Source organism: Lytechinus variegatus, chromosome 17 (genome assembly GCF_018143015.1).
Source record: "Lytechinus variegatus isolate NC3 chromosome 17, Lvar_3.0, whole genome shotgun sequence".
Lineage (NCBI taxonomy): Eukaryota > Metazoa > Echinodermata > Echinoidea > Temnopleuroida > Toxopneustidae > Lytechinus > Lytechinus variegatus.
In genome coordinates this window covers 5,905,843-5,922,510 of record NC_054756.1, presented here as the reverse complement: position 1 = coordinate 5,922,510, position 16,668 = coordinate 5,905,843, and the positions used below count along the sequence as shown (strand labels likewise).

Below are 16,668 nucleotides of genomic sequence, written 5' to 3'. Positions count from 1 at the left end.
CCTGTCTATAAAGATTGCAAAGGGAAGACAAGAAAAGTGGTCTATATGAATAAGGGGCCTCTATAGACAGGTTCATGAAATACAGTTAAACAGGTTTGTATAGACCAACCATGGGAGACGAGAAAACTGGTGTTTATGAGCTGGAGGTCTCTTTCAAAGACAGAGTTAAAATTGCTTGTACTATCACATTCAGACATGCCAACCGTTTCCTTTTTAGAGTATTTGATCCTCTTTTTCTCTGAATACACCAATACTTTTTTGTATGATTTGTTCCTTTTTTTTAAATTTCTGATCATGTAGTATGTATTAACTCAGCGCGTGACACTAGCGCCGGTCCGTCAGTCCAAGACCGGTAAAAATCACTGTCGGGCCAGTAACTGCATGAAAAGAACAAGTAAATTCTCACCTGGGAGCACATGTTTAAAAGGGTGAATTATCAAGTTTTCAAGTAGACTCATTTCACATGTTTTCTCACCGATCTCACTACAACAGCCAAATTGTTAAAAATACTCTTTTTTTGTCAAAAAATACTTATTTTTCCTTCTAACAATACTTCTTGTAGTTGTAGAAGGTTGGCAGGTCTGGGCATAGGATTATTGCATCTGGTCAGTCAGTCAATCGCGTAGACCGACCTTTGGAGAAAAGGACGGCCCACGATTCCCAAAGGGGGAGCGTTTAATCAATATTTTCATCCGACAAGTTGTCAGATCTGATATCTTTCCTTGATTCTGATTGGCTGAGAGGCACTGTTCCCATGGTAACTGTCGGATAAACTGGTACTTGTCGGATAAAATGTCCGACAAGTCCTTTCATGAAATGCCCCCCAGGTACAGTTTACCCTACCCTTTGTTTATTTGGTTTATTATTTTAACAAAACCTCTGAGATAATTGACCCATACATTTGTATATTTACAGTGGTGCTCAAAGGTAATAGTGAACCCCAGCAGAAGCTGAGCATATATGAAGTGTTTAGGTTCTGCCATGTTTTGGATATTTGATTGTGTAGTAAGGTGATGAAATATTATGTTCCATTAATTTTTTTAAAAATCTTTTTCCTCTCCACAGGGATTTTATTGGCAATCAAAAATCAATAGATACAGAGTACAATGAATAATACAATCACTGATATAAACAATGAACTTACAAGTATAACAAAATAATTTTACATGTGGAAGTCAAACGATAAAGATATTTTTCAATCGAAACCATCTTTTGTCAAATCTGTGTTGCTTAAAATTAAGTTGGGCAATGTATTTTTCATTTTGGTAGTGATTGATTATTGAGGATTTAATGATACTGAAAAGAGGAATTGTATTGTTTATTTTACAATCATACACAGTTTTTCTTACTGTAATGAAAATACAATTGAGTGCACATGTTCCATAAAGTTTGTTTCTCTGGCCTTGCTGGACATCGGAGTGTTGTTCTCTATACATACATTCAACACTTGGCATGAAGGCATGTTTTTTCTGATGGGGCTCACTAGCTTTTGAGCACAGTTCTGTATTAAAATTTTCTCAAAGCGTAATGTAAACTGATCCCGATGTTACGGGATTTCAGGACTCCCTTTTCTCGTATTGTCAGGTTACACGATTGTCCGACCGGATGCAATCACGCAGTGGGATGGCACAAGCCGTAAAACTTCTACATGTATATCAAGACTTCACAAAGGATACAGGCAAAAGTGGCCTTTAAAATAGCATAGCAGTTAACATTTACAGAAGGGTTCTTGTAACACATGTGCTTTTATCAATAAGGAATACTATCCAAGGGGAACTTGTGGTCTTCATAGAGAGGCGGTCTTTATAGAGAGGTGGTCCTTTTGTACAGGTGCAGAATCAGGGTCCTGTTTCATAAAGATATCTCATAACAAATGCACAATTTCAATTTCAACTAGTTTGCTATCAGCCAATCAGAATGAAGGATTTCAGTAGCTTTTAACTATTATTGCAAATTTGTTAATAAGTTTTATGAAACAGGCCCTAGGTTTGACTTTAAATGTGATCTTGAGTATTTATGGTTTACGGCATCTCGTCCAAATTTTCAGATTTGTATGGCCCAACGACCAATTGTTTGTGCGTTCAAATAATGTTGAATAACACATCTTACATTTAGTTCTTACTGCGTATGTGTAATTTTGTACAAACGTTTCCACATTTTTGTAAGGTGTTTTTTTCGTATTATGCAATCGAAAATTGATGATCATGAAATTGAATGATCAAATTTGAAAACTGAGTTTACGTTGTTAAAAAACTATTACTGTTTGTTTGTGCATCATGTTGTATGGCATTTTGCCTGAGATGCCAAAAATACTGGGTTTTTTTATTAAAAAAAGGGCAACCATTTTTTTTTTTAAATCAATCGCATTGGTATACATTTCCCTACACTTCTCAAGCTAGGGACTTATTTAATTAGTCATTCATTCAAATTTTGAATGGATTCGTTCTGCTCAACAATGAACTCTAGGAGTAAAAAGAATTCATTCAAAATGAAAGCTTCAAGTCTACGATTTATGTGGATCTCAGACTCGATTTGTTTTTAATTTAGAATGTACATTATGAATGTGCTGTTATTCCATTTTCCTCCCCAAATTTTCCGTTTTCAGACACGAATACAGCAGTGCTGATTCGCATATGGCGTCATGTTTCATGTACAAGAACTGCACACATACGTGCGTATGCATTCAAGTACATGTACGTAAAATAATTTTGTTTAATTTCTCGCATTAGATGATCTCTATGATAATGAGATGGTACTAATTTTTAGAAAATGATTTATTGTCTGAAACGACATCAACTTACAAAACTATTTTTATACTTGAATCAACATTGTAGCTATTTTTGTTGAAATGAATCTGAGCTATCGAGTTACTTTCCCTCATGTTGAAATAAACTTCAATGTTTTGTCTATAACCCTCAAATGATTTTTCAACCTGTGTGTTATATTTTCAAGGGGGGGGTTGTGGTTTTTAATGGAGATTTTGATACCATTATAAATGTCATCATGGATTTCTTTTTTCCAGCTTAGACAAGACCAAAGGGCCATGATCTGGGCCCCGTCTTACAAGGAGTTACGATCAATCAATCACAACTCTATGGAAATCCATCAGTGTCATAATTTCTTTTCTCCAGGAGACTTGCAAATTGTCCTTTGTAAACAAAGGAGACAGCACCAAATTGTCAAGAAATCAATGAAGTTATGGATATACATTCATATCTATAATTTATTTTGAACAAACATGCATTTAATCTGTTGACTTTGCTGGCTCTCCATAGTTGCGATTGATCGGATCAATGGCAACTCTTTGTAAGACAAAATAAAGCAAAATATAGGCCCCCACCAAATTTAGTAGTTGATAACATAAATCCTAAATTGTTCAATGTTACTCGACTGGGTTTTTTTACAATTATTGCTTGGACCCACCACCCACTAGGTAACAGGTTGATAATATTTGAAATATTGTGAGCAAGAATACTAATGAATAAGCGATTGATTCTGTAATGAATTTGGCTGTACATGTACTTTCAATAGAATGGAATTCAATCAATTATTACCTTATCTTATATGACACTTAAACAATCAACAATCACACTTACCATGAAATACTAGTTATTGATTCTGTATATCTGCAGAGTAGATCGGGGGGGGGGGGGGTGGCCTCAATCAGGTGCTGCACGGCATATTAACAAAAAACTAGCTGTGAATCAAAGGGTTTGGACTAAAGATTTCAGTTTGCGTACTATCCATTGATAAGGTATGAAAATCACTGAAATGCAAAAAAAAAATCTTTTTATATATATATTTTTTTGACGTTATTGCTTTGGTACCTCTTTTATGTGCCTGTATCCTAAAAGTGTAAAGTCTTGTTATTTCTGGAGTACACAATCAGAGTGTAGACAGTATTTCATTGTACATGTATGTTGGTTTTGGTGGGAAGAAAACCAAAATATAGATAATTATGTTTCATATGTTGGAATAAATAGAACACTGCAAGTTTGCTACCTATTTTCCTGATATAGCATTTATTCTTTTCCGCGTTTCCATTTGTGAGTAAACAAGAGTGTGAGATTAACCCTATTTTACGTGGCTATTTTTTCAGACCAGTATATATGGGGGGGGGGTCAAGTTGACTGCCCCCCCCCCCAGATTTCGGCAACTGCTTGCGCGATCTCCGTGAAAATTTGCACGCGCGTATCCAAGACTGTATCGTAAAATTTTCACAAATTTGTTTATATTTGTTATCAATTAATTTTGCAATAAGCGTATGAAATTTGCCCCCATTTTAAAAAAAAATGTATTTTGCTATTAACTTTTTATAGCTAGTAGAATGCAAATTTTTGGTGAGAGTGTCAACTTTTACATTTATAACAAATATCGGAAAAAAATTGCCAAAATGTAATTAATTTCTTATGTATTTCTTTTAAAACGTAAACAAAAGTAAAGACTTACGATACTGCAACAAATAATGAAAATCTAATTTTGAATTTGATTTCCTTTTTTATTACAGGAAATATATGGATCACTAAACAAAACAAATACATATTTATCTTACATCTCTTGAAGCATCAGTTCTATTAATAATAATTAAATAAGATTAATGTAAATCTCTTATAATTCTACTTATATATATAGGTTTTCCAGGTCAAATGTCCGCAGATTGGAACCAATCGTCCATATAGGTATTTCAAATGTCAAAATTCAAATTTCAAATGTATACATGAACAAATGTCAGCATAAGAATATGGATGTCCGACAGTGTTTCCACTTTGAAGGAAAGTACCCGGATTCCGGGAAATCCTGACGTTTTTCAGGTAATTTCCGGGAAATAAAAAATCCAGGAAATTCTGGGAAATCCAAAAATTACAATGAAACAACAATTAAATATAGCAACTATTAATAATCATGTTATATTTACATGATTTAACCTCCATACGTAGCTCAAAATTTTTCGCTCGCGCTCCGCGCTCGCATTTCGTAATGTTGTTCCTATTTTTTAAGAGTGCGGCTGGGGACAAAAAAAGGTTACACTTCGTAATTCCGAAGCTTCGTAATTCCGAAGGTTCGTATTTCCGAAACACGTAAATTGCCTATACCTCGATGTTCGTTAATCCGAAAACGAAAAAGGGTTCGTTAATCCGAACATTTGTGGCGTTATTCCGACGGTTCGTTATTCCGAAGGTTCGATAATCCGAAAACGAAATAAGGTTCGTTGTTCCGAAGGTTCGATAATCCGAAAACGAAATAAGGTTCGTTATTCCGAAGGTTCGTTAATCCGAAAACGAAATAAGGTTCGTTGTTCCGAAGGTTCGTTAATCCGAAAACGAAATAAGGTTCGTTGTTCCGAAGGTTCGTTAATCCGAAAACAAAATAAGGTTGGTTTTTCCGAAGGTTCGTTAATCCGAAAACGAAATAAGGTTCGTTAATCCGAAAACGAAATAAGGTTCGTTAATCCGAAAACGAAATAAGGTTCGTTAATCCGGAAACTAAATAAGGTTCGTTTATCCGAAAACAAAATTTACATCAATAACTGGGATATACCCATTTGATTTGCTAGTTCATTACGATGAACCTGCGTGCCGAATATAGAGTACACAACTTTTCCTGCGCGCGCGCTGCATCTCCCTAACAACGCACTATCCCAAGATCGTCGCGCAATTTGGCGTCCATTTCCTCTTTTACTTTCGCCTGCGGTCGAGTGCAGTCGCAAGCTAAGTACACTCTCAAAATTGCTTTTCTGTTTTCCGTTTGGATACTTTATTGTGCAATTCTTCCCTTATTTCAATCTTATTTTCTCTCATCTAAGATTGTTATAGGATTATCACGTCGCGCGGAGCTTCCGTGATATTATTTTAACGTTTCTTGTCCCTCTTCGTGAGTTTGTTTTTTAAAGATACGTTTCTCACAGGCGGGTTGTCTTCACCTCTCCGCCCCATAGCTCCGCGCCTTCCTGCTCGGGCGTTGTCTTCGCTCCTTTTTAATTCTTTTTATTCACTGACTTCTTCGTTTATACGACTCGTCGTGAATTTAATTGATTTATTTCTCCACAGATAGGTTCTGTAGGACGTTAGGAGCGTCGTATTCCAGCCTCTTTTCAAGTTCTTTGTCTCTTGTTTCGAGTTAGTTGATTGTTCTTTTGTTTCAATCAATCCTTTGTTCTTGTATTTATTAATTGAATTAATTGGTTAATTGATTAATTAATTGATTGATTCTTTTAATTCTTGACTTGCTCCTTTGCCTCGATTCAAGTTCTTTGTTTCTTGTTTCGAGTTAGTTGATTGTTCTTTTGTTTCAATCAATCCTTTGTTCTTGTGTTTATTAATTGATTAATTATTCAATTAATTAAAAAAAAAAAAATTATTTTCTTTCCTTCACAAGAATACTTAGATTTTTTTTTTAGGAAGCCGTCTCCTGTCAGCGTTCGTCGCCTTTGACTCGGCCTTCCTTCTCGGGAAAGCTATCTTTGTTTTTCCCCCCTTCCTTTTCAAGTCAGCTACCGGTCTCTGGACTTATAAATTTTTTTTTCTTAAACTTCTTGTTTATAAAAAAAAAAAAAGAAAGGGAATCTTGCTCCCCTTTTTTCCTTAGCTGATCCTCACCTCAAGAAAAATTATTTTTTCTTTTGAACAGGTGGACACAAAAAAAAAAAAAACTTAGTGTTTTCTTCTTTTTAGATGCTTCCCCCCTTCCTTCTTTTCAGAATTTTGGCGGAAGCAGATTCTTGTTGTGATAATCAAATAATTAATTTTTCTAACGGACTTCAGGGACAGTGTCTCTTAATAATTCTTAATTATTACTGTTTCCTTTGTTCTGGGATTTTACCTTGTATCATCCTTGTGAGATCCGTTTTTGACTCTCAAAAGTCCGCTTTTTGAGGTCCTTGTCTTCTGGGTTGGGGTTTGTTACCCCCCCTACCCCCTTTGCTTCTGTTTTTTTATCTTACTACTAGATCACCCTACAGCAATAATGAGCCTTTCGGACTCTCTTTCTGAAGAGCCTCAGGCGACTGCTGTTTCGGGGCCCGACACCGGGGTCTTATCCCCCACCACAGGTAGTATAGATAGCGAGAACAGAGTCAGAGCCCCGTGGGCTCTCAAAGGGGTGGAACCGTGGACGCGCGTTCACGTGCCCCGCTTAATAAGGGTGGAACCGTGGATTTGCGACCACGTGCCCGCACGGTGATGGCCAAGGCTTCCGTCCCGGAACCTGAACCTTATTGGGGAGCGTCGCACTAGTACAGAAAACGGCGACTCCTCTAGGGCTGTCAGACCCACCGGCCATCGGGTCACCTAAAGTCCGGGGGGAGAGCACGGGTCTCTCCACCCGGCAAAGACTAGGCTCGATGCCGTGTAAGACCCCTCTAGGGAGCGTCGGCAAAGGGCTACCAGCCCCTAGTCGGAAGAGGCACCTGAGTCCGACCGTGTCGGACTCTCAATTCAATCTGACGCCGTCAGATTCGGCCGACGCCTCCTCTCGCTCGGCTAGCTCTCCCCGTGGGAGAGCTAAGGAGAGGAAGACAGGCGCAGTCCAGTCTCTGGTCCAGCGTCTGGTCCTCGGCTGGCTCTCCCTGTGGGAGAGCTAAGGAGAGGAAGACAGGCGCAGCCCAGCCTCTTGTCCCTTCTTCCGCTCCGGCGCCGGAGCAACTGAAGAAGAAGAAAAGAAGAAGAGGAGAACCACAGACGTAAGCCCCGCTCCGTCGGGCGGTCTGTCCTCTGATTCTTTTGATGGCCAGGCCTCTCAGCTTCTCAAGCTAATCTAGAGTGCCCTCCAGCACTGCGGGTTTTTACCCCCAGGCTTGCCTGCTTCAGCCGACGGTACTACCAACCGAGCGGATCAAGCAGACACCGGCCATCCAACACACCTCGGAGAGTCACCGGCAATATCATGTTTCGCCGGCTCACGCACCTGCAAGGGAAATTCCCGCTAATACACAGGTGCTATCGACATACGGGCGTCGCCCGCCATTATGTCACCAGACTCCCGATCATTATACCCTCTTCTGCCCCCCGGCGGGGGCCGCATAGAAGAGGAAGAAGAAGAGGAAATTCTAGGTCGCTAACCCCGCTGTGCGGACAGACCTTCCCTTCTGATTCTTGTGCCGACGGCCAGGCGTCGTAACTTCATGTTACAACAGAACGCCCTCGAGCACCACGGATCTTCATCCTAATGCTCTCTGTCAGCTAAAACCGCCGTGTCGAGCACCAGGCAGGTCAAGCAGACAGTTGCCGTCTCGCACCTCGGAGAGTCACCGGCAATATGATTCGCCGGCCCACGCACCTGCAAGGGAAATCCCCGCTAATACACAGGTGCTATCGACATACGGGCGTCGCCCGCCACTATGTCGCCAGACTCCCGATGATTGTTCCCTCTTCTGCCCCCCGGCGGGGGCCGCACAGAAGAGGAAGAACAAGAAGAAAGTCTAGGTCGCTAATCCCACTTTGCGGGCAGACCTTTCTTTCTGATTCTTGTGCCGATGGCCAGGCGTCGTAACTTCATGTTACAACAGAACGCCCTCGAGCATCACGGATCTTTATCCTCATGCTCCCTGTCAGCTAAAACCGCCGTGTCGAGCACCGGGCAGGTTAAGCAGACATTCGCCATCTTGCACCTCGGAGAGTCACCGGCGATTTCATGATTCGCCGGCTCACGCACCTGCAAGGGAAATCCCCGCTAATACACAGGTGTTATCGACATACAGGCATCGCCCTCCATTATGTCACCAGACTCCCGATATTTGTGGGTCAGGCGTCGCACATACTCCCATGAGCAGTGCGGGTAATTCACCCACGCTTCATATCAGCTTCAGCCGCCTTGCTAAGCACTGTGCGGCTCAAGCAATCACCTGTCCTCTCACACCGGGCATTTATTGAAACGCTGTCACCTACAAGGTGACCCCCGTTTCTATGCAGGTGCTTCCGACATACGGCTTTCAAGCATCAATATGTCGGCAAGCTCTCGGTGACCGACGGCTGGACGTTGCATCCGTTCAGGCTGCATCTATGCGTCCCCGAGCATTACGGTTTCTTATCCTCGTGTTCTCCGTCATTATAAGACCGCCGCGGTCTTATTGCCGGCGTCGGGTATTGAGCGGATTGAGACTTCTCTCGCCAACCCGCACTCCGGGGAGCCATCGGCGAGTTACCTGCATGGGTATTCCCCCTTTTTATGCAGGTACTCCCGAATTCGCCCTCTACGTCAAGCCCACGTACGGCGACGACTCCTTCAGCGGTAACTCTCTCCATTCTACCCCCTAAGCGGGCCCGTAGATTGGAGGTAAGAATCTCTTACATACCGCATGCCGCACTTCTCTCGTGAGAATGTTTGGCTGCTTTGAGGGGGCAACCTATCACGTCCGCGGACCGTCCGCCCAGGCGACGGGACCGTCGGTTTCTGGCCTGAACCTCACTTTCTATTCGAAAGTAAGGGTGCCCTGTCTTACTTAGCTCCTACCCTTGCAAGGCCAGAGTCAGGGCTAGTACAGACACCCGTCCTCCAGCGATCGCCGCTGAAGAGAGGGCGACTCCGATATGAGCACCATCACCGCTCAGCGGTATGTCTCGCTACCTCATAGCTCTCCGAACTTATGAGTATGTATATCGGATCTGAATGTCACGGCGATTAAAAGTTCTCCTGTGCTTAGTAATCGCTACGCCTTCACCACCCGGTGCATTATGGTTATGTTAACCTATTGTCTCGTATTCGGGCGGCTCGTTCGAGCCCTGCCCGAGCTGCCATCACCGGTCGTCCAGCCGGACACCGCCGAAAGCACCCGCACCGAATACCTGGAGGGAATCAGCTTTTCATATGCTAGATATCCCTCCTGTTGACATTTGTATTTGTATTTTATTTATTTAATCACGGTTAAAAAGCCTGCTTTCAGCTAGAAGCTGCTTTTCAGCAAGGCCGTGGACAAATGATAATAACAAATAATATCAACATAAAACAAGCATACACAAATAAAAACGAAGAACAAAAATATATCAAAGCATGGGTAAAATACAATTGGCAAAAGTAAAATTGGAGTAAACAAAAATGAAAAATAAATAGACGAAAATAATATACAAAGTTATGTCAAAATTAAACATAAAAAATGAAGATATATAATGCGGTATCATCAAGGGTGAATCGGGGTGGAGAATTAAATTAAGAAAGTGATATGAGACGTGCAAATGTAGCCGGGTTTTTTTCTAATCGGGTTGTTGCGGGTAAGTTATTGAATAATTTAGAAGCTGAATAAATGGGACTGTTCTTTAGATAATTAGAATGAGGCTTCGGTAATTGAATTTGTCGGTCTATGTTTCTTAAAAGATATTTTCGTGATTTAAGTGTGATTCGAGAACAAAGGATAGATGGAGCTAGATTATTGACCAATTTAAAAATGGTGAAGATTGACTGATTGTTCCATCTCTTGTTGAGTTGATCAACCTTTAAAATGGCATATATATTCGCTGTACTAAATCTACTGTTTACTTCTAATACAGATTTCAGTGCCCTGTTTTGTAGAACTTGGAGACGATTTAGTTGGCTTTTATTGCCATTTCTCCAGATTGTACAACAATAGTCAAATATCGGTTGGATTAAAGCCCTATACAACATAAGAGCTGTGTTTTGGGGTATATAACATCGAATGCGTTTTAAAGAATAAAATGTCTGTAAAACTTTCTTCCGAACACTGTCAATTTGGGGGGTCCAGGTTAGGGAGCTGTCTATTATTACACCAAGATATTTACATTGGCTTACCCTTTGCAATTCGTAATTTTGCATTTGTATTTTTATATTATCAAATAGACGGAGTTTTGCTTTAGATCCTAATAACATGAATTGACACTTATCGATGTTAATTAATAGTTCATTATTAGAAAACCATTTAGAAATTAACTTCAAATCTCTATTAATAGTCATTTCTAAATTTCTGGGCTCTTTAGATGCAAAGTAAATGCATGTGTCGTCTGCATATAAAGAGAGGGAGCATTGTTCTACAGATCTGACCAAATCATTTTGAGTGATTATAAAGAGGAGGGGGCCTAGGATACTCCCCTGAGGCACTCCGCTTTCAACAGTACGAAAACCTGACATATTACCATTGACAACCGTTGATTGCTGCCTACCATAGAAATAATTGCGAAACCATTTTACTGCATCCTGATCAAATCCAAAGTAAAATAATTTCTTTAACAGTAATTCAGACGATATTAAATCAAATGCCTTCTCCAGGTCTATAGTGACCATACCAATAACGTAACCTTGATCAATTTTGTTAGCAAAATCATCAGTAATATTTAACAAGGCAGTGGTTGTTGAGTGGCCTGGACGAAAACCATGCTGGCATGGATCAAGCAAACTATTGTTTGACAGGTAGTTATACACTTGATTAAACACAATCTTTTCTAAGACTTTAGACAAAACCGGGAGTACTGAGATTGGTCTATAGTTTGACGGATTAGTATTGTCACCACTTTTGAAGATTGGCGTTACACGAGCCCTTTTCCATGCATCAGGAATCCTCCCTGTGGACAGAGAAGTATTGACAATATGTGTCAATGGCGCAATGATGTAGTCAATACCTTCTTTAATTACATGTGCTGGAATTTGATCCAGGCCAGTGGCCTTATTACTTGCAATTTCATTGATGTGTTTTTTAACATCTCGACTTGAGATCGGCTTAAAACTGAAAGTGGTTGATGCTTTGTTTAAGTATTGATCCATATTGTCTTCGAAGGTAATTAAACCTTTCTTTGCGTTTAGCTGCCAGGTCAACGAAGTGATCATTTAAGCGTGAGGCAATTTCCTTAAATCCCAAAATATCTTTACCATTAAAAGACAGTTTCTGAATTAACTTCTTGTGTTTTTTATTAGGAAGCATACATCGTGAAGATTTCCACATAGCAGAACTATTCCCTTTGTTGATCAAGATTATCTCTGAAATATATTGCTTTTTTGCCTTTCGTATCATATCTGTGACAGTATTTCTAAGTTTTCTGTATAATATCCAGTCACTGTCAGATTTCGAAGATTTAGCACGGTTTTTTATTTCATTCCTTTCCTTTATCTTGGTCAATATGTCACTATTTATCCATGGAGTTTCTTTTTGTCGCACTCTTTTTTTCCTAAGAGGTGCGTGTTTATTCAAAACTGAACAAAATTTACTGGACCAAATTTCATAGGCAATATTAGCGTCTGTTTCAGAAAGAACATCTTGCCAACATACATCGCTTAAATCGTTCTTAAAATCGCTTATATTCATTTTCTTTAGATTCCTTGAATACACATATTTATGACACACAGATGGGGATTTGTGCTTTCCTAATGAGCAGATCACCATATAGTGATCGCTCATGCCTAGTGGAATGACATCACAAAAAGTAATTTTGTTATGATTTGAGGAATATATGACATCAATAAGTGTTGCAGATGTCTGTGTTATCCTCGTTGGCTTATCAACAAATTGTTTTAAATTGTATTCTTCTACTAAGTTCAACAATCGTTTTGTTTGGCAAGTGGGTGGCTCCTTAGCAATGTCACAATTCAGATCTCCTAAAAGGATGACATCTTTAGACAAAGATTCAATAGATTCAAGTATCTTCTCAAACAAATCAAAAACAGCACTTTGAGAGTTTGGTGGTCTGTACCAATACACAACGATAAAAGGTTTTTGCTTATCAATGCATATTTCAACGCATATCAATTCTAAACCATCAACAATAAGGTCACATTTGATATTAAACAAAATATTTTCTTTAATGTAGATCAAAATCCCACCTCCGTTTCGGTTTCTATCCGTTCTAACAACTCTATAACCTTGAACATCGATCTCACTATTAAATACAGATGAGTCTAATCTTGTTTCACAGAGACATAATATTTGAATATTTTGCCTAGATAAGATATTACGAACTTCATCAATGTTTTTCAATAATGAACATATATTAAGGTGGGCAATATTGATACCGGACAATGACTTGACTTTCATGAAAATGTCATCGGGAGAATGATAATTAGGTAATGGAAGTTCGGCTTGGTTTGGCAATCTAGTGTGTTCAACGGCATTATCATTATCAAAATTTATGTCTTTAGGTAGTTCATCAAATATACAAGGGATACATATCCAATTTGAATTAGACAGAAAGATTTCACGAGTTGCCATAGAACAATCAAGATGGGCCCATCTTTTGCAAGATATGCACAATAAAGCATTTTGATTCGATCTAACTTCTTTCGAACAGGTTAGACATGGATACTTCATATTCCTGGTGGCTGCACGTGTAGGAAAGTTTGCAGAATTAATAGAAGACATAAAATAAAGATAAGCAATAAATAAAAAATATATAAAAACGTGTAAACTGAGTTTTCTTACAAGTTCTCAAAGTCGAGTCTTGATCTGATCCTGATTTTCTTTGAATCCCTTGATCTGATAGCAAAGATGATTCCATCTTGGGTCCAACAAGACTTAGACTTCTTGCTATTGACAAGTTCCCAGAAGAGGTTGGCTCGCCTGGCTGTGAGATCCTCCTTTAGCCATATTTTCGGTCCGTTGGCATTTTTCAATTTCGTTCTCGCCTTGTAGACGTCATTCCGGATGTTGTACCTGCTAAACTTCACTATTATCGGTCTCGGCTGATTCCTCCTTGAAGCAGTTGCGTATGATGACGATTCGTGTCTCTGTTCATCACCTTGCCTCGGACGTGGAGAGATGCGATGACTGCGATCAATCGCATCTGGTGGAACTGTAAGACCAAGTTTGCTGTTAAAAACATCCAGGATGAGCTCGTCAGTCTTTTCTTCTGGTCCTTCAGGAATGCCATAAAGTCGTAGACAGTTTCTTCTGCTGTATTGTTCTGCCTCTTCATTCTCGTCTTGAAGCATTTTCGTTTCCTTCTTCATTTCAGACATTTTCTTTTTCATAGTTTCGACTTCATCCATGTACTTCTTCAAGTCCAGGTTGACAGCTTTGTACACCTTATCCACAACTTGTTCTTCCAACTTTGCAGCTATAACGTCATATACATCATCTGCTAGGCGTTTGATCAGGCTCGATGAACGTAGTGAATGGGCAATCTGTTTTTCAATAGCTTTCTTCAGTGTGCTATCAAGGAGCTGGCCCCTGGATTCATCCGCTACAGTTGAGTGACCAGCTGAAATTGTGTTATCATGTCCACCATCGTCGTCGCTATTTTCTTCACCAGAGTCACCGGCTATGTTATCGGCTCGGTTTCGTGTCTTCGTAAGATCTCTTCTTCTGCTCTTCTTGGTGGCGGTTTTATTCGACATTTCTTGTAGAATTACGCTATCTCTCTATCTCTTGAGTGACCAGCTCAATTTAATTCGATTCGATTCAATTCAATCCAGCGAACGTTCAATTCAACTTAATTGAATTCGATTCGATCCAATTCTATTAGATTCAATTATTTTGGAATCAATTCAGTGCGATTCGATTGTAATCATTCACAGCTGTTCCCCGAGTCCTTCCCGGTCGGGTAAGCATCATCTCGGAGGAAAGAAACCGCCGTACATCTCATGAGATTATTGGCTATGTACGTGCGTTCAAGCTTGTTTAAAGCCCCAGACTTCTCTGTCGGCATTCTATGCCTACTTTCTGGGCACACCCACCGTACTGGGTCGGCGAGTTTACACCAAACTGTACGCCTCCAGACCATCGGTCGAGCTCTAACAGTCTATCTTATAGACTGCCCTCTATGTGGGTCAAGCTTGCGGGCGTCTCCGCCGTTTCCTCCTTGTGTGGAGTGGTCTACGGTGGATGTCTTACCGTGCCCATTTGTCGAACCGTCTTCTTATTTAGAAGCTTTTTCACTCGGCACACTCGAGTCGCCTCGCATGCTGCTTTCATCCTCCCTCCATGCAATGCATGTGGCCATGGTCACCGCACGACCGAGGATGATGCAACCGTGGATGCATGTATGCTTATGCCTACCAAACCACAATCACTACGACCCGCTTTTTCTCGGGCCGACTGTGGATGAGTCTCTCCATGTAAGTGATTTACTTCACTGGAGTTCTTCTTTTGGAAACTTAGATGCTCATCCCCCACTGCTTAGGGCGTCATTTTTGCCGCCCCCGCAGCTTTTTGGAACTCCTTATTCTCCGATATCGGACTGTTCCACGCTGCCGCAACCGGCGCCGGCGGTGCTTGCTCTTACGATCACCCGAGAGACCAGGCCTTGTGGCTGTTTTCATAAACAACTGGTTCTCACCGCAGACTGATGGAAATTTTTGTGATTATTTTCCTCAAGTCTCCCTCCTCCTTCGCTTGTTTCTTCAAGCGAGGACATCGACACTCTTAGCCAGTTTCCGTCCCTAACTTGATAGGACAGGGCCGTTGCTACCTCATTCGATTCCGTTGGGAACGTAACTGTTGAGGTATCATATCTGGCGATGTCTGTTCGTTAGAACATCTCTTGATTGTCGCCTTCACGTAGGATCGTGACAGAGACTTTTCGCCAGCTCCCTCTGGCGTACACTTGCTGCTGCTAGGGATTCCCCCTCCCGGCGGTCATCCATCGCAGCCTAGCCTCACGGGCTCTCTCGGCAATGGTGGCTTGAACCAAGCCACCTCTTCCACCACGGACACTGCACCCTCAGATGGGTGCTTCAATCAGTACGGGAGAAAGGGGATCCTGAGTTCTCTCTCGATCACTCGGTCTATCACACTTTTGTCGTGATGTGTACCGCGCTGTTTCTCTGACACGCCCGGTTGAGCTATTTTAACCAGACTGCTTTTTTCTACATAGGCAGCAGGTCCGCGGCATTTCTTATTAAAAGGATGGCACTCAGTCGCTTTCTCGACCCTTGACTGCCTTACGAGTGGTTTTCTTCTTAAATCCCTACTCTCCGTCGTTCCTAGTCCACTTCGGACCGCTAGTAACTTTCTGCCACAGCTCTCTATCAGAATTCTGCAGATGTTCTGCCCTCACGCATTTGAGACAGATATCGAATTCTGGGCGCTTTCTCCCACGCGGAGGCTTCTGAGATCTCTCGCCTTCTCAGATTGTTCGATTGATCACTTACTGAGCCTTAAAGCTTCAGTTTTCCGATCACGATTCTTGTTGAAATTTTCAACAAATTCCGAATTTTACGCTCTAGTCAGCTGGTGATGTTGTTCTCCTGACACTAGGCCGAGGGCCCATGATACTTAGTATCATTCTTCTTGGGCTCTTTCTTGGAATCGTCGTTCACGACTTCTCGAGGTCCGCCTATTGACGCCCCTCTTTCCTTCACTCCTTGCTCTTAAGGACTTCTTCACATGAGGCTTTATCGCCTCCCCTGTCCGTAAGGCAACGGCCTTTGTGTCTTCATCTCCCTATTTTTACGCACTTCTTAGTCTAGACATGCCTCCCTCCCTTCACGTTGAATCCGTGTTGGTCTAGCAAATCAAATGGGTATATCCCAGTTATTGATGTAAATTATGAAAATACTTACCATGATTTTCTTATTTACGAGATAACTGGATATACCCATTTGATTTGCTAGTTCATTACGATGAACCTGCGTGCCGAATATAGAGTACACAACTTTTCCTACGCGCGCGCTGCATCTCCCTAACAACGCACTATCCCAAGATCGTCGCGCAATTTGGCGTCCATTTCCTCTCATGAGCCTGCGGGCAAGACATGTTGTCACACAAGGCGAGGGGTAGGAGGGAGGGTTCAAATGGGT

General features: G+C 41.1%; 1 protein-coding gene across 1 annotated transcript; it reads right to left on the bottom strand.

The window, feature by feature from the left end:
* Positions 1–11,005: 11,005 nt before the first annotated feature.
* LOC121431344 lies at positions 11,006–14,275 on the bottom strand. The gene is made up of 2 exons (XM_041628883.1): positions 13,352–14,275; positions 11,006–11,504 (listed from the first exon to the last, which is right to left on the bottom strand). The coding sequence occupies exons 1-2, from the start codon at positions 14,263–14,265 to the stop codon at positions 11,492–11,494; spliced, it is 927 nt and encodes a 308-aa protein (XP_041484817.1). The 5' UTR covers positions 14,266–14,275; the 3' UTR covers positions 11,006–11,491.
* Positions 14,276–16,668: the final 2,393 nt, after the last annotated feature.

Bases quoted from the DNA above. Each gene is read 5' to 3' on its own strand.
- LOC121431344 (XM_041628883.1), bottom strand. From the start codon at position 14,265: ATGTCGAATAAAACCGCCACCAAGAAGAGCAGAAGAAGAGATCTTACG.